Below are 17695 nucleotides of genomic sequence, written 5' to 3'. Positions count from 1 at the left end.
GCCCTCTCTCTCTCTCTCTCTCTCTTTAAAAAAAAATATGTTGTTGATTTTTTACAGAGAGGAAGGGAGAGGGATAGAGAGTTAGAAACATCAATGAGAGAGAAACATTGACCAGCTGCCTCCTGCACACCTCCCACTGGGGATGTGCCTGTGACCAAGGTACATGCCCCTGACTGGGAATCGAACCTGGTACCCTTCAGTCCACAGGTCGACACTCTATCCACTGAGCCAAACCGGCTTTGGCCTTGGCTTTGGCCTTCTTAAGGCTCTTGAGGTCTGGGTCCAGGGAGCTGAGGTCGCCAATGGCCCATCCAAGGGCACGAAGGTGCTGCCCCTGCTCCTTTCTCTTCTCAGCTCCACTTAAGGGGCACTTGTGTTAGGCCAGGCACCATGGCATTTTACCCTCCTGGTCATCTGTAATTTTCCTATGGAGATAATGACTGTATCTCCACTGAACAGATAAGAAAACACAAGCCCAGAAAGTTAACCTTCTGCGTCGAGGCATCGGTGATGAAGTGACGGAACAGGTTTCCAAGGCGCGCCCCTGGCCTTGCGGCCGTTAGGGACGGGAGGCCAGGTGGGAGGAAGGCGACAAAGAAAGAACCTTTGGGATTGTAGGAAGCTGCTCACAGGTGAGATCAGGCTGGAGATGTAGTGTGCCCCAGGCGGCCCACGTGGGCCGGGGTTTTCCATGCGCAACTAGCCGGGCGGGCGGGCGGGCGGGCGGGGCGCCCCGGGCCCTCCCCTAGCCCAGGTGCGGCGCCGGACCCCGGCCGGAAGGCACTGTGCGCCCATCAGGGCTCCGGGGTGCTGGGCGCTCAGGCGGACAGGCTGTGGGGCCAGGCCGGCTCGGGAGGGGCTGAGCTAGGGCTGCGGGGGCGCCCCGGAACCGGCCCCTCCGCACGGGCCACCGGCGGGGGCGGGAGAGGAGGGGGGGCCGCGCCCTGCCCGGCCAGGTAGCGTCTCCGGGGCGGAGTTTGGGAACCGGCCGCGGAGCTTCCCGGCGGGACCGGCGGGCGGGCGGGCGAGGAGGGACAGAGGCCGCGGAGACCGGGTGGAGAGGGGGCGCGGGGAGCGCACCGGACGGGCCAGCGCGCCGGGCCGCCAGCATGTTCTCCCGCAACCACCGGAGCCGGGTCACCGTGGCCCGGGGCTCGGCCTTGGAGATGGAGTTCAAACGCGGCCGCTTCCGACTCAGCGTCTTCAGCGACCCGCCCGAGGTGAGACCCCCGCCCCCGCCCGTGCCTCCCGAGCTCCTGGCACAGCCGCGGGGCCCCCGCCCGCGCGCACGCCGGAGGGCGGGGACGCCGCCGCCGCGGCCAAACCCGTGCTTGTTGACTTTTAAAAAGTGTGTGTTTATTAATTTCAGAGAAGAAGGGGGGAGAGAGAGAGAAAGAGAGAGAGAAACATCAGCGATGACAGAGAATCGTTGATCTGCTGCCTCCGGCACCCTCGCGGGGAGCGAGCCCGCAGCCCCAGCCTGCGCCCCTCACCGCAATCGAGCCGGGGAACTTCGGTCCAGGCCGGCTCGTCCGCGGAGCCCCGCCGGCAGGGGTTGTTGACTTTAGTATATGTGCTGCCGAAGCGAGCACGGGTTGTTGACTTTAAAAGTCAGGCGCGGCCGTGTCGCAGGTCATCGGGCCTGAGCCCCCGCAGCCCCCCTGACCCGGGTGGGGCGATTTGCCTCTGTCGGAACGAATGAGCTGCAGTTGATCTCAATTTAGGGGGCCCCAGGCTTGATTCCCGATGTGCGTCTGGCATCTCCCGGGCAAAGGGTGGGGCCAGCCAGGTCCCCACGGCTTGGACCTTCAGCTTGGGCGCCCCCCCACCCCCCTCCACTCTCAGCGGGGCGGCCGCGTCACCGGAGCCTTCCCTGGCGGTCCTTTCTCTGCTCCGCGAGGGGCTGGGAGTGTGTGAGTGTGAGTGAGAGTGTGTGTGTGTGAGAATGTGTGTGAGTGTGCATATGTGTGTGTGAGTGTGTGAGTGTGAGAGTGTGTGTGTGTGAGAATGTGTGTGAGTGTGCATATGTGTGTGTGAGTGTGTGTGTGTGAGTGTGAGAGTGTGAGTGTGAGTGTGTGAGAGAGTGTGTGTGAGTGTGCATATGTGTGTGAGTGTGTGTGTGAGTGTGTGCGTGAGTGTGAGTGTGTGTGTGTGAGAGTGTGTGTGTGTGAGTGTGTGTGAGTGTGTGAGTGAGTGTGTGTGTGTGTGTGTGAGTGTGAGTGTGTGTGAGTGTGTGAGAGTGTGTGAGTGTGTGTGAGTGTGTGTGTGTGTGAGTGTGAGAGTGTGTGAGTGTGTGTGTGTGTGTGTGTGTGTGTCTGTGTGTGTGTGAGAGTGTGAGAGTGTGTGTGTGAGTGTGTGTGTGTGTGTGTGAGTGTGAGAGTGTGTGAGTGTGTGTGTGTGTGTGTTCCCTTTGTAACCATCGGGGAGTATTTCCCACACCCGGGCTCTCAGCCTCCTGTCCCGGGGCCTGAGAGGAGGTCAGTCCCGGTCTGACAGTTTCCTGCCGGGCGCAGTGCTCTCCGCGGAGCCGAGGTTCGAACCCCACTTGTGACCCCTAACGGTGTGGGAGGGGGACGGCTGGAGGCTGCCCAAGGCCAGCGCCTCCCCGCTGGGCCCGGAGGGGTTAAGTGCGGGGGGGGGGGGGGGGGGGCCCTGCTCCACCCCCCTCCCTCCCTCCCTCCCTCCCTCCCTCCCGGATTCCAGGCCGGGCTCCTGCCCCCCCACTCCTCCTCCACCCCCCGCGGTCAGCCCGGAACAAAGGCCCTTTCACACGTGCTCCGTGCCCCGGGCTTCTCTGGCTCAGAAGCTAGGGAACTTGGAGGAGAGGGCCCTCTTGTCGGGTCTCCCCCAAAAGTAACCCTGTCCCGGGCCGGCGTGGGAGAGTGAGGGGCGAGGCCCGGGGAGGAGGGCGGGGCCTGCGAGCCGGGGCGCCCGGGGGAGCCGGGCCTTGGGGAGGGGGGGCTGCGCCGCGGAGCGGGCGGAGCTGCGGGCCGCCGGGTGTGTGACTCCGTGGGTCTGTGGAGGGGGCGGGGGGTGCGGAGCTGCAGCTGGCTGGGAATCGGGGCTGGTTTCCTGTCTGGAAGGGAAGGGGCCCGCCGAGGGGAGCGGGGCAGCAGCAGCTCCCAGGCACACACCCCTGCCACTCTCCCTCCCTCCTCTCCCTTCTGCTGGAAAAGCGAGGTAACTGTGAGCCCAGGGTGGGTACGGATGGACAGGGTGGCCCCCAAGTTGGAAGTAGCGGCCCTGGTGGATGGGCCGCGTTTACCCCTTTGTCCCACGGCCTGGGCTCCCTCTCGCAAGTCCTCACCTCCATTCCTCTTCTTCGGAGAGCTCCAAGCCCCTGACAGGCTTCAGGGCTCGGCAGAAGCTGCGTGAGGCGGCCCCTCCCTGCCCCCTTCCAGCTGTGCCTGCCCCTCAGGCCCTCCTGGCACACAGACTCCCTGTCCACCCGCCAGGGATGTGGGCGGGGGCCGGGGAGGGACCAGCGTCCGAATGAAAGGGCCTTTTTCTTCCGCAGCTGGGAGAACAGCTGCCGCCAGAGCCAGGCTGGACACTCCGTGCCCAGAGTCCCCTGGGCGGCTGGCCTCCCCGCTGGGACCCCACGCACCCTCACCTTACTTTCTCTTCCTCCTGTGCCTGGCTCCCGCCAGGGCCCCGGGGCAGCGGTAGGCTAGAGAAGTTTGTCCCAGCAGCCAGAGGGGTCTGACAGGAGTGCAGAGGGACACGGAGTGCCCTCCCCCCTCTGTCCCAAGAGCTGCCCAGGGGAGCAGTGGGAGGAGGAGTTGCGGGGCAACGTGGTGCCTGCCCGCCCCTTCCACCTGGAGGGGTTGACACGGGAAGGGGCGCTAGGGGGCACAGAGATGCAGGACAGATTGCACATCCTGGAGGACCTGAATATGCTCTACATTCGGCAGATGGCGCTCAGCCTGGAGGTAATGACCCCCACCCCCGCCCCAGCGCACCTCTTTGGCGAGGGTCCCAGCCCCCTCCCGTGTCTGCCCTGCCCAACCCTCCTGGGGCCAAGTGGGGAGGGCAGGCGGTTCTGTATGCCCCGCCTTGGGTGCTGTGGGGGTCAGGCTCAGTATGGCCAATCAGCGCGTTCTGTGGACAGCAGGGTCTCGTCTTCACACCTACGACGGAAGCTCTGTGGGTGGGTGTGGATGTGTGTTTTGGGGCTTGGGAAGACAAGAGTTCAGTGTGATAGAGGTTTGCAGGAAGGATATGGCCTTCCTGGAGAAGGGGAAGGAGCCCTGGGGCAGGATGTAAAGATTTTGCTAATCCTGGAGATGGCAGGGAGCTATTTACTCATATAGCTATTCTTTTAAATATATATATATTTTATTGATTTTTAAAAAAAATGTATTTTATTGATTTTTCACAGAGAGGAAGGGAGAGGGATAGAGAGCTAGAAACATCAATGAGAGAATCATCTATCAGCTGCCTCATGCACACCCCTGACCGGGGATGTGCCCGCAACCAATGTTCATGCCTTGACCAGAATCGAACCTGGGACCTTTCAGAAGCTCTATCCACTGAGCCAAACCGGTTTTGGCTGGCATATAGCTATTGTTAAACACACTTACCGAACACCTACTATATGTCACATTCCTCTCTAGATCATGGCATATACTTCAGTGAATCAGACAGGAAAGGTCCATTCCGCTGGGGAACAGACAATGAACATGCAAACACATGATCTCACAGTGAAACAGGGATGAACATAGAGATACATTCACAACAGGAGGCAGAGCGAGGGCAGCATTAGATGCAGAGGGCAGGGCAGGCCTCTGAGCGGAGACCGGCAGGATGTGAAGGTATGTGAAGACCGAAGGGAGAGCTTTCTGGACAGAGGGCTAAGCAGGCGCAAAGGCCCTTACATGGGGATGAGTTCCAGTTCGAGTGTGGCTGGAGCACAGTGGTTGGGGTTGGGTTGGGGTTGGGCTTGTGGGCAGGGGCCAGATTGTGCAGGGCCTTGAAGGCCATGCCAAGGCGCTTGGATCTTACTCTCTCTGTGATCTCGGCCCATGGAAGGGTTTTAAGCAGAGGGATGACTCATCTGATGTTTTAAGATGATGGCTGCTGAGAACAGGCCAGGCGGGGGTGGGGGTAGGAGAGGAAGGTTGGAGGTGGGGTAGCAGAAGACCACCAGGAGGAAAGGTGTTTATAGCCTCAGGGCGGTGAACCTGGGGGAGCGGACGAAACTGCTCGGGTGGAGACAGGGAGGGGGTGGACTTGGAACGATGGCGGTAGGTCTGGCGGGGCTTGCTGATGGATTGGACGTGAGGGGTGAGACAAAGAGAGGCCTCGAGGATGATTCCTAGGCCGTGGCTGAGCAAGTGGGCAGTGTGGCCATTGACTGAAGTGGGAAGAGGGAGGAATCCGTGGACATGACCACCTGGACCAGGCAGGGCTAGTCTGCTGAGGAAGGTCGTAGACAGGCCATGATGGGAAATGGCAATTTATTTCATGTCACCTCTCTTGGCCCCATCCCCACTCCCTGAATCAGAGTAGACATTATCTGTCAATCATAGCACTCGGTGTTTTTTTCTTTTTTTTTTTTTTTTCTTTTTCTAGTATATTTTTATTGATTTCAGAGAAAGGGAGAGAGACAGACACATCAATGGTGAGAAAGAATCACTGATTGGCTGCCTCCTGCACAACCTCTCCTGGTGATTGGGCCCATAACCTGGGCACATGCCCTGATGGAATCGAACCGTGACCTCCTGGTTCATAGGTCAGTGCTCAGCCATTGAGCCACACCAGCCAGGTAATCATGGCCTCAGAACCTTTCTCAGCACGACCTCGGCATAAATTGTGCAGGTTGTTTCCTTCATAAGGGCACAGGCAAAGTCCAGAGTCCTGACCTTTGGGGCTGCGTCAGGAGGGGACACCTTTACCTAATCACTTAATCAGTTCCTTAGTTGCTCTAGCCACATTTCAAGTGCTAGATGACTATTGAATATTACCATTATTGCAGGAGATTTTATTGCTCAGAGCTGGTCCAGATGTTAAAATGTTTCAATTCTGATCTCCCCTACCCCTGCCTTGTAATTTTTCTTTATGGGCGGCCTGCCCCCGGTTCTGGAACAGAGGAGGCGGCTTAGATTTCACTTTGCCACCTCTCCTTCAGCCTGTGCTGTGCTCCTCCACGAAACTCAGCAGTATCGCCACAAAGGGAGACCCGTTGTATTTTTTATTTGTTTATTTTTTATGTATTTTCTCTTATGATTTCTTTAAATATATATATTTTTTATTGATTTCAGAGAGGGAGAGAGAGAAAAAAATATTAATAATGAGAGAGAATCACTGGCTGCCTCCTGGGCATGTTCCCTGACCGAGAATCAAACCATGACCGTGACCTCCTGGTTCATAGGTCAACTCTCAACTACTTAGCTGCACCAGCCAGGCCCATTGATGTTTAAGGGGTTGGCAAGAGAGGTAGTCATGGCAGAATAGAGCCCAGACAACTTTCTGGAAGAGGTAATGCAAGTAAAGGGGAGGTGGGAATGAGAGAAAGGTGGTCTTCGTGTCTTCAAACCTGTGCTGAGCCCACCCTGGTTGGTGTGGCTCAGTGGATGGAGTGTCCTCCAGAGCACCAGGAGGCTGCTGGTTCCGTTCCCAGAGGGGGCACTGCCCCCTGCAGCTGGATCCCTGTAGGATGTGCAGGAGGCAGCCTGGTGAAGCACACCCAGGTTTCTCTCTCTCCCTTCCTCTCTCTCTAAAAATCAATTTAAAAATATGCTTAAGCCCTGACTGGTTTGGCTCAGTAGATAGAGCGTTGGCTTAAGGACTGAAGCGTCCCAGGTTCGATTCTGGTCAAGGGCATGTACCTTGGTTGTGGGCACATCCCCAGTAGCGGGTGTGCAGGAGGCAGCTGAATAGATGTCTCTAACTTCCTCTCCTTTCCTCTCTGTAAAAAAAAAAAAAAAAAAAAAAAAAAATTTAAATTAAAAATAAATAAGTAAGTAAATAAATAAATAAAGATGTGTGTGTGTGTGTGTGTGTGTGTGTGTGTGTGTTGAGCTAGAGCAGTGTTTCCCAAAGTGTGGTACGCGTACCCCCAGGGGTACGGGAAGAGTTTGGTAGGGGTATTGCACTGGAGTTTGGTGGGGATATGCACTGCACCGAGCTTAGCTGCGCCTAATTCTACGTTCTCATGAGAACGAGGGGTACTCAGCATTACGAAAATTATAGAAGGGTACACATATGTCAAAAGTTTGGGAAACACTGGGCTAGAGGTTAAACTTTCCCACTTAATCCTCAAACAATGCGAAGAAGGAGGTGGAATGACCCCTGTTTACAAACTGGGGCTCCAGCGGTTCTGTTCTCACAGCTCCTGAGTGATGACCCTGGTGGGGCTTCCGAAGGGAACAGAAGGTGAAGCAGAGCAGGAAGTCAGGAACACAGGGGGGTGGGGGCGGGGGAGGGGACAGGAAAGGCTGTCCCTGGAGGGCCTGATGTGTGTTGGGGCTTCTGCTCATTACTCATCCTCCTCCATCCCTTGGGGCCTGACCCAGGCCCAGTTGACATCCATCTCTGAGCTCTTTCTCTGGAGAGTCTGGTGAAAACGCTGCCTCCCAGGGAGAGGGAGGGGGGATGTGGGTGGGGAGGGGGCGACAAAAAGTCAGGGAGAGGGAGTGGGGATGTGGGTGGGGAGGGGGCGACAAAAAGCCATCCCTGGGGCCGGTGGGGCGGTGGGCGCCAGCACAGGACTGTAAAAACTGCGCCAGGATTCCTGAGATGCCCTGTCCAGCCAGAGGTGGGAGCTGGGATATCTGGGCCGTGGGAAACTGGATCTAGGACTGGAAGGCGGCGGGCAGACCGCAGCAGGGGCGTCTGGGTCCTTAGGATCCTCTGGGCTGGCCCAGGGACTTCTGCGGCCTGTTATTCCAATTTATATACCCCCCTCTCCCCCGCGCCAGGCAAGGGGTCACCTTGGAGGGCAACTGCGCTGCCTGGGTGGGGGTGGGGGCCTCCTGCAGCTCCAGCGAGTGCTGTGGCCCCAAGCCCTTCCCAGGACAGGGGGCGCTCTGGGGGGTAGAGGCTCCGCAGCACCGGCCTGGCTCTCCAGGGTTCGCCACCGGGAGCCCGGAGTGGAGCCCGGAGCCCCTCAGCCGCTCCTCTCGCGGAGGTTGGGAGCTGATGTCACCGGGGCCCTGGGCGGGCGGGCGGGCGGGGCTCGGAGTGGCACCCAGACGCCAGGCGGTGCAGCGGCTCCAGACCAGCGGCTGCCTGTGGCTGCGTGGCAGGCGCAATGGCCAGGGCTAGGGAAGGATCCGTGAGTGCTGGGGCTGGGATGCGGAGGCCAGAGGAGGGGCCTTGAGGATGCCTGTCTATCTCCACCCCCCCTCCCCCCATTCCCATTTGGGGTGTTTGTGGAAGAAGCTGGATGTAGAATGGGATGGGGCTTGGCACGCAGGGAAGCTCAGCAGAGGTGGACCGTGGTTTCAGACAGACCTAGCGGGGCTTGGGGGAGCTGTGCAGTCTCGGAGAGCTTCCTGGTGGGAGAGGCTTTGGGACCCGGCTGGCTTGTTTCTGATGGGTCAGGAAGGGAAGCACGGACAGTGCTGAGGGAAGGGGTGATGAGAGTCTGGCCTCACACAGCGGCCCAGGGGATAGTGGAGGAAGAGTTCCCAGGGAGGCCAGACAAGGCTTTTGGAAGCAGGGATCTAGGGTGTTCAGGTCTTGGAGACTTGAAGGCTGGAGCCACCAGGGACATGCACGAGCACAGGGTGTGGAAGAGAGCTGGTGGGAGGGAGAAGGCAGGTTTGGGCTGGTCACGTTTCACCCCTCTTCCAACCCAACGCCCCACCAGCTTGCCTCCCGAATGGACTGACCTATACTTACTTGTATGGGGGGTTGGTCCTCCACCTTCTCCGGAAACCTTCCCGTCACAGCCAGAAGCAACCAGGGTCTATTTAGTGTGAGCATGCTGATGCCATGACATAGCGTTTATGGAGCAGCCATTAATGTCTGCATCTCTCACCTCCCAGCGGGATTAAAAAAAAAAAATATATATATATATAAAATATAAAATCAATAAAAAAATTATTGATTTTTTACAGAGAGGAAGGGAGAGGGAGAGAGAGCCAGAAACATCAATGAGAGAGAAACATCGATCAGCTGCCTCCTGCACACCCCCTACTGGGGATGTGCCTGCAACCAAGGTACATGCCTTTGACCGGAATATAACCTGGGACCTTTCAGTCTGCAGGCCGACGCTCAATCCACTGAGCCAAACTGGTTAGGGCTCCCAGTGGGATTTTATATGGAGCCTTGGACAGCACAAGGTTGGGTAAATGCTGCTGCTGAGGAAGTAGCATCATTAAAACCTGCATCCCCCTCCCCCCCTTCACTGCGCCATGTGCTGGGCCCGGTGCCAGTGCTTTACCTTCCTGCCTCACTGGATCCCCACAGCCCCAGGGTGTGGGAGCGGTTTCCATCCTCACTTTACAGATGGGGAAACCGAGTCTCAGGGAGGTTAGTTAAATCGCCCAATTCTTTTTCAATAAGTTTCTTCCCAGCTTCTTAAGACTGGCAGGGCTGTGACTCAGACTCAGGGTTGTCTTGTGTCAAACTGGTGCTCCCTCCTCTGCTGCGCGCCGAGCCCTCCAGGGCTCCTTTCTGAGGGAAGAAGCTTTCCTGAGAATCCTGGTGCCTCGCCTTGTACCTCCACTCTGGCCGTATGCACAGCCTGCTCAGTCCCTCACTCCCGACCTCCTGCTTCACCTGCCTTCCCAACCCCATTCCTTACCTCTGTCTTCACGCTCTAAGCTCAGAGTGCCAGCAGGTGGTAGAACCCCTACTATGGGGTGTTGTCTGGGGTGAACTCCGTAGGTGGTATACTCCTTCTCCACTGACCCCTTGCCAAGTAGATAGTCCCCTCCCCCAGAACGCACGCCTTTGGGGTAACCCAGGATGGCCTTTACTGTCTGTGTCCGTTCCCTTTAGTTGGTGGTTTTCAGCCCTAGTTATACCTTAAAATCACTTGGGGGAATTGTCAAAAAAAATGTGCATGCCCCACTCTTAAAGATCCTTATTCTGCAAGTCTGGTACTTCCTTCTTTTTTTAAGATTTAATTTTTCAATTATTTATTTATTTATTTTAAAATATATTTTATTGATTTTCCACAGAGAGGAAGAGAGAGGGATAGAGAGCTAGAAATGTCATTGAGAGAGAAACATCGACCAGCTGCCTCCTGCACACACCCCACTGGGGATGTGCCCACAACCAATGTACATGCCCTTGACCGGAATCGAACCTGGGACCCTTCAGTCCGCAGACTGACACTCTGTCCACTGAGCCAAACCAGTTTGGGCAAGATTTTTTTTTAAAGGCAACAATTTCCAATAGTATAGTAGGAAAGAAGGGTATATATGAGTAAAGTATCATAAACCTGTTTTCCATTCCTGGCTCCCAGCCCTGCAGCCACTACTATGTTATGCATCTCTATACCTGTGTGTGTATGTTTAGTACATAAATGGTAGCATGCTATAATACTGTTCTACTTTCTCACTTCATATACAGTGTATCCCCCCAAAAATGTATACACATTTTAACAGCTGATAGCTCAGTTTTGAAAATGAAATGTATTGTAAGAAACACTGCCTTTATTATTATTCAAAGCATGTGCACACACTTTTGGGGGACAATCCTGTATTTTGAAGATCGTTTCATTTATTTACACACTCTTAAAAAATATATATTTTTATTGATTTTTTACAGAGCGGAAGGGAGAGGGAGAGAGTTAGAAACATCAATGAGAGAGGATCATCAATCAGCTGCCACCTACAATGTGCCCGCAACCAGTGTACATGCCCTTGACTGGAATCAAACCTGGGACCCCTCAGTCCACAGGCCGATGCTCTATCTACTGAGCCAAACTGACCAGGGCTATCTGCACACTCTTAATGTCTGCAATATTCCACGGTAGGGATGTGCTGTAACTTATTTATTTTTACCCATCCCATTTTTTAATTTGTCAATTACTGTTGACATTCAGTATTATTTTACATTAGTTTTATATGTACAGCATAGTGATTAGACATATAATTATGAAGTACCCTCTCCCTCCACTCCCCCTCCCACCTCCATAAGTCTAGTGTGCTATAACTTATTTAGCCAATGCCCATTGAAGGACTTTTAATCTTCGTGCTTTAAAACAGTGCTGCAATGGATATGACTTGGCCACATGTATAACCATAATATGCTCCTAGATATTGGATAGTTGGATCAAAGGATGTGAATTTGTAGTTTTCATAGATTTTTCCAACCATGCTCAAAAGATGCTGAAGACATGAATACTGCCCCCTTCAAAGGCATGAGGGCATCTGTATTTTTACAAAGCTGCTCTGGTTATTCTTGGACAGCTGAGGATTCAACCCTTGCCCGTGAGGAACCTGAAACGTAACTGTCAGTTTCTCCTGGGCCCAAGCCCCGCTTGGGGATAGAGGGTGCTTCTGCCGGTTCCCTGTCTGACGTGTCCTCATCCCTCTCCCCACTCTGGCTAGGACACCGAGTTGCAGAGAAAGCTGGACCACGAGATCCGCATGAGGGAAGGGGCCTGCAAGCTGCTGGCAGCCTGCTCCCAGCGGGAGCAGACCCTGGAGGCCACCAAGAGCCTGCTGGTGTGCAACAGCCGCATCCTCAGCTACATGGGCGAGCTGCAGCGGCGCAAGGAGGCGCAGGTGCTGGGGAAGAGCGGCCGGTGAGCAAGGGAGCGCGGCCTCCGGGGGGTAGCGGTGCAGCGTGTGTGTGTGTGTGTGTGTGTGTGTGTGTGTGTGTGTGTATGGATGTGGACTCCCCTGGAGATGACCTCTCCATGCCAGGCCTGGCAGAGTCCTTGATGTTTCACCACTGCCATGTGCTGCCCAGAGGTGCGCTTAGGGAGAAGCTGGGGCTGGACTCAGGAGAGCCAGGGTGTTTGGTGAGAGGATGGCAGTCTGAAGGGTAGTAATGAAAAAACACCAATCTGATTAGGCTGGCTGGCTGGCTTCTGGAAAGCCAATTTTCTCAGTCAGTTCATCAAATGGCCAATTTGCCACAACCTGATGATGGGGTTCACCATCAGAGGCAGAAATTGGAAAAGGAAATAATAAAAAAATAATTTAAGCCGAAACCTGTTTGGCTAAGTGGATAGAGCACTGGCCTGCAGACTGAAAGGTCCCAGGTTCGATTCCCGTCAAAGGCATGTACCTTTGTTGCTGGCACATCCCCAGTAGGGGGTGTGCAAGAGGCAGCTGATCGATGATTCTCTCTCATCGATGTTTCTAACTCTCTATCTCTCTCTTTCTCTCTGTAAAAAATCATTTTTTAAATATATTTTAAAAAATCATTTAAGGGCCGAAGCCGGTTTGGCTCAGTGGTAGAACGTCGGTCTGCAGACTGAAAGGTCCCGGGTTCAATTCCAGTCAAGGGCATGTATCTTGGTTGCAGGCACATCCCCGGTGGGGGGTGTGCAGGAGGCAGCTGGTCGATGTTTCTCTCTCATCGACATTTCTAGCTCTCTATCTCTCTCCCTTTTTTTCTGTAAAAAATCAATAAAAATATATTTTTTAAAAAAGGAGTCTCTCTGTGGACCCCTGTCCCCTCAGGCCCCACTGGTCCCTGGCAGGGTCTGCGGAGGTAATCAGGGAGGTGTTTGGAGCCCAGAGCTTGTACTGTGTGTGAGCTAGTGTGCCTCTAGTGTCCCCAGCACCCCGTCCCTCAGCCCTGCAGAGTCAGCCTGGCTGGGGCTGCGGGCTGGGCGTGGTGGGTGTTCCTGGAGCCCTTGCGAACCAGAGCCGGGGAGTAGCGTGGGAAGGCCGGACTGGGACATTGTGATTTGCCCACAGGCCTTCTGACGGCGGCCGGCTGCTGGCTGAGCGCTCCCCCTGCCGAGGCCGCGTCTGCATCTCTGGTAAGAAGCACAGCTCCCCCAGCCCTGGCACTCCCTGCCCAGCCACCAGAGCTCCTGCCCCATGCGACATCTGTTCTCACCCCTCCGCCCCTCAGACCTCCGGATCCCGCTCATGTGGAAGGACACAGAGTATTTCAAGAACAAAGGCGGTGAGTGTCGCTCACACTGGAACACGTTTCGGGGAGTGGCCCTGAGGGTGCAAGCTCCTGGGCGGCACTTTCCCCAACGGGTTTTCCTCCGCCCCCAGACCTGCACCGCTGGGCCGTGTTCCTGCTGCTGCAGCTCGGGGAGGACATTCAGGACACAGAGATGATCCTGGTGGACAGGACCCTCACGGACATCACCTTTCAGAACCATCTGCTCTTGTGAGTCCCTCGTCAGAGCGGCTCTCCTCTCTCCCCCCTGCCCAGGGCTCTGGTGAGGTAGCTGCAGGGCGGGGAGAAGAGGGAGGAGGGGAGACGGGCCTTCCCAGTGGAGCTGTCCTGGACTCATACCACGTCCATCCTCCCCCCACCCCTCCCTCATGCCTCCCTGGACTTCGCCAGGACCATCCTCCTCTCTTCTCCCCACATTCCCGTAGCACCGAGGCAGGGCCGGACTTCAGGCTGCGGCTGGAGCTGTACGGGGCCTGCCTGGAGGAGGACGGGGCCCTGGCCGGGGCCCCCAGGAGGCTCGCCACCAAACTCAGCAGCTCCCTGGGCCGCTCCTCTGGGAGGCGCGTCAGGGCGTCGCTGGAGAGCGCGGGGGGCTCGGCGAGCAGCCCGGTCCTGCTCCCCACCCCGGCTGTGGGGTAAGGCCCTCCCATGCCTGTCCTGGCACAGGTGACCTCTGGGTGGCAGGGAGCTTGCAGAACCCACTCTGCCCCGCAGCCGGGACGTACAGACAGACACAGATGAGCAATGGCCACGTGGAGGCACTCAGAGCTAGACCCAGCCAACTGATAACCAATAGGAGGGCAGGGAGAGCTAGGCCCTGGGTCTTCCCTTTTTTTTTTTTTTTTTTTTTTTTCCCCCAGAGGCATTCATGTGGCTAGAACAGAGTGCCCTGGTTGGAGGAGGGTAGCTGGCTCTGTGGCGGTGCCTCCAGCAGTCTGGAAGCACCGTGTGGAACCCAGGGCCCCTGAGGAGCCATGTGGGAACATCTAGAGTAATGCATGCACAGAATGCTGATTTTGGAGACATACCTGGGTTCAAATTCCAGCTCCACCACCTACCTATGGGCTCTAGATTATGGGCACATTTTTTTTAACCTCTATGCCTCAAGCTGCCTCGTCTATTAACTAAAGAATGCCGCCCGCCTCCCGGGCTGTGGTGGGAATACAGTAGGGTAACATACATAGAAAGCACAGGGCCTGGGCTTAGCAGGAGGCAGTGAATGCTTGTTCCCGGCGCCCGTGGGGAAGGCAGGCTGGTTTTCGGTGTGGCTCTCTGAACGACAGGGCAGACCTGCTCAGCCCTTTAGCTCCCGCCCTCTAACGCGTGCTCCTCACCCGGCTGAGGCCCGCTTCTCTGCCTGTCCTGCAGGGGTCCCCGCTACCACCTCCTGGCTCACACCACGCTCACCCTGGCCGCAGTGCAAGATGGGTTCCGCACACATGACCTCACTCTAGCCAGCCACGGTGAGTGTGGGAGCGGGCAGCACGCTGGAGGGTGAGAAGAGGGGCCTTTGGCTGGTCCCCTTCTCATTCTCCACCCGCCCCCTGCACTTCCTCTCTCCCAGAGGAGCACCCTGCCTGGCTGCCCCTCTATGGCAGTGTGTGTTGCCGCCTGGTGGCTCAGCCCCTCTGCATGACGCAGCCTACTGCCAGTGGCTCCCTCAGGGTGCAGGTGAGGGCCCCTGGGAGTGGAAGGGAGCACGGAGAAGGCAGCGGAGAGCCGGGTCACCTGGGAATTAGCACTCCTGAAAGACCAAGGTCTGGGTGGGAGGAGGGGCATGGCCAGACGGGGGGTGGGCAGAAGGGCAGATTCCAATGGAGGGCTGGGCAGAAGGGTGCTGGGAGGGGTGATTCCCCAGGAAACCTTGGGTGTCTGTGCAGCAAGCTGGGGAGCGGCAGGACTGGGCGCGAGTGCACGGAGTCCTGAAAGGCACGAACCTCCTCTGTTACCAGCAGCCTGAGGATGCAGATGCGGGGAAAGAGCCGCTGTTTACTATTGCCATCAACAAGGTGACGGGTCCCCTGATGGCCAAGCCACCAGTGAGGGCCTGGAGCCTCCCTCCAGGTCCCACCAGGGTGGGTGCGGAGCTTAGAAAGACCAGTCTTCGGGGCCTCACGGAGTCACCCGGCTCCAGGGCCAGGGATGAGGAGGGGCCATTCTCCCCGACCAGCGTCCCTGGCAAAGGGCTGTCCCTTCTAGCTACCGGCCTCAGCCAGTCCTCAGAGAGGGTTCTGTAACCAGTTTAAGATTTCTCACCCACCTTCCATCTTCCCCCTCAGATTCTAATTTGCAGCTACTCCATCCTTTCCTGGTTTCTTCTCCCAGATCCAGTGCCCCCCTGTTCACCAGCCCTTTTGTTAGCTTTCCTGCTGACGTTTATGGAGGAAGCAGAGGGACATTAGGCCTCAGCATTCCTGCCAGCCTCTGTGCCTTCCCCTGCCCACCCTTTTCCCGTCTCTGTGTGCCTCTACCCCTGACCGAAGACCATCTGTCTCAGCCCCAGTCCTGTCCTGCCATTCCTTCCCATTCAGCTCAGCAGGAGGCAAAGGAGAGGGCTTGGTGAATGCCCAACAAGCTTCTCTTTTTCTTTTTAACATATATTTATTGATTTCAGAGAGGAAGGGAGAAACATCAATGATGAGAATCATTGATCAGCTGCCTCCGTCATGCCCCCTACTGGGGATCAAGCCCACATGTACCCTTGACCGGAATTGAACCCGGGACTCTTCAATCTGCAGGCCTAGCTAGGCTCTATCCACAGAGCCAAACCCGTTAGGGCAAGCTCCTCTCTCTAAGGCAGGACGATCAGGCCGCCTGAAGTCACTGCTGACCTCTGTAGCCAACGTGGAGGTGGAAGCGGCTGCCTTTTCTCTCCCACAGGACACTCGAGTCCAGGCAGGGGAACTGGACCAGACCACAGGCCGGCCCTTCACTCTGAGCATCAGTAACCGATACGGGGAGGACAAGGTGACACACACCCTTCAGGCAGAGAGCCGGGGAGCCCTGCAGAGCTGGATGGAGGCTCTGTGGCAGCTGTTCTTCGACATGAGTAAGAGCAGAGGGCTGGACTGACCTTGGGGAGGGACTGGCGTTTGTTATTCCTTACCGTGGGCCTCTGTTTCAGGAATATGTGGAAGGAAAGGTAGCAGGGGAGAGGGCAGCCTGGCCCTCAGTCCTCTCCCTCTCCACCCCCAACCAGTGTTCTCCCTTCAGGCCAGTGGAAGCAGTGCTGTGATGAAATCATGAAAATTGAAACCCCGGCTCCCCGGAAACCCCCCCAGGCCCTGGCCAAGCAGCGGTCCCTGTACCATGAGATGGGTGAGTGAGAGTGTGTACTCAGGGACTGATGGGAAGTGGGCTGGAGGCTGCGAGGGAGCACAGGTCATGGAAACAGACAGAAGGCACTTTGGGCCGAGGCAGAGCTCTGGCACTCGAGTCCCAGCGAGTCCTGTTGTCCCTTTCTTTCCTCCGACCTTCTTAGAACCACTCCCACCAAAGGTCAAAACAAAACCCCAAAGGACCAGACTCATTTCATGGATTTCCTTCCTAATTTCTTCTTCTTTTGTTTCCCTTTCTGCATGCGGATTCCTGTCTCTTCCTCTGGCCTTTACTCGCCTGGCACTGCTTTCATTTTCCTTCTCTCTCGATATCTTCACCCACGTCCCCCCTCCCAATCTGTGTCCGCCTGCACGCTGTATCCCAGTCTTATCAGAGCCTGGAGCGCCAGGGGGCCCAGGTGAGGGGCTGCTCCTGCAGGACAATGCCATCTCGGCTGAGATCCGGGCTTTGCTCTCCTCCTATTACAGTGACAGGTGACGGTCAGGGCTGGGTAGACCTAAGCTCTGACTAGCCCCCTCCCCTCAACCCCTCCCTGATGCCGCAGCCATCGAGCCTCTGGATGACATCGCCGCGGTGACAGACATCCTGGCCCAGCGGGAGGGCGTGAGGCTGGAGACGACCCCACCCTGGCTAGCCATGTTTGCAGACCAGCCTGCCCTGCCTCGCCCCTGCTCGCCTGCCTCCGTGGCCCCAGCTCGGACCCATCCCCCGTCCTGGGGGCGCCCCAGGACATTCTCCCTGGACGCTGTGCCCCCAGACCACTCCGCTGAGGCCCCCCGCTTGGTTGCCCCTCTCCCCCCGCACCGATCCCCACGTCCTAGAGGCCTCAGCCGGAAAGGCTCCCCCCGCACGTGGCTCCAGTCCCCGGTGTGAGAACGGTGCTGGCGACGGGATCTGGCCAGGAGAGGAGAGGACCCGTGCGCACTGGGCCCTGGAGGCGGAGCTGTCTGCAGCAGGCTGGCCGGCGTGGCCTCCCTTCCTCAGCTGGACTGGGGGTAGGTTGGGGATGGGGAGCAGAGGCCCCTCTTAAGCTATGGTTGTCATGGTGCTGAGGGACTCATTCCCGGGGCTGGCTGGGACCCCCTGAACCCTTCCTGGGAGAAAACTGGAACCAACCCTGCCCTACCTCCTGCACTAACCAGCTTTGAGGATGGCACTGGAGAGCGCTGGGAAGGGGCACGCCTTCCTTGTGACTCCATCAAGCATTAAAATTATTTAACAGCAGCCTTCAGCCTTCACCTGGCTCTTGACATCAGGCTGCCTCTCTGCTTGGTCTGGGCCTGCCCCGTCCCCTCTTCCCTGG

General features: G+C 57.0%; 1 protein-coding gene across 9 annotated transcripts; it reads left to right on the top strand.

The window, feature by feature from the left end:
* The first annotated feature begins 1022 nt into the window (after positions 1 to 1022).
* On the top strand, positions 1023 to 17637 carry RTKN (rhotekin). 9 transcript variants are annotated; one of them, XM_084901344.1, is made up of 13 exons: positions 2982 to 2997; positions 3518 to 3932; positions 11511 to 11707; positions 12834 to 12898; positions 12994 to 13047; positions 13146 to 13263; positions 13479 to 13688; positions 14422 to 14516; positions 14618 to 14724; positions 14934 to 15062; positions 15934 to 16102; positions 16267 to 16371; positions 16937 to 17637. In XM_084901344.1, exons 2-13 carry the CDS (start codon positions 3861 to 3863, stop codon positions 17263 to 17265), a joined length of 1650 nt encoding a protein of 549 aa, XP_084757470.1. In that variant the 5' UTR covers positions 2982 to 2997; positions 3518 to 3860; the 3' UTR covers positions 17266 to 17637. The 9 variants fall into 9 exon arrangements, with proteins under 9 accessions (XP_084757474.1, XP_084757467.1, XP_084757473.1 ...); XM_084901343.1 differs by lacking the exon at positions 2982 to 2997 and adding an exon at positions 3014 to 3180; XM_084901348.1 differs by lacking the exons at positions 2982 to 2997; positions 3518 to 3932; positions 16937 to 17637 and adding exons at positions 1023 to 1220; positions 16757 to 16884.
* Positions 17638 to 17695: the final 58 nt, after the last annotated feature.

Source organism: Pipistrellus hanaki, assembly GCF_964339955.1.
Source record: "Pipistrellus hanaki genome assembly, chromosome: 12".
NCBI lineage: Eukaryota > Metazoa > Chordata > Mammalia > Chiroptera > Vespertilionidae > Pipistrellus > Pipistrellus hanaki.
This window is presented reverse-complemented; position numbering and strand designations above follow the sequence as displayed.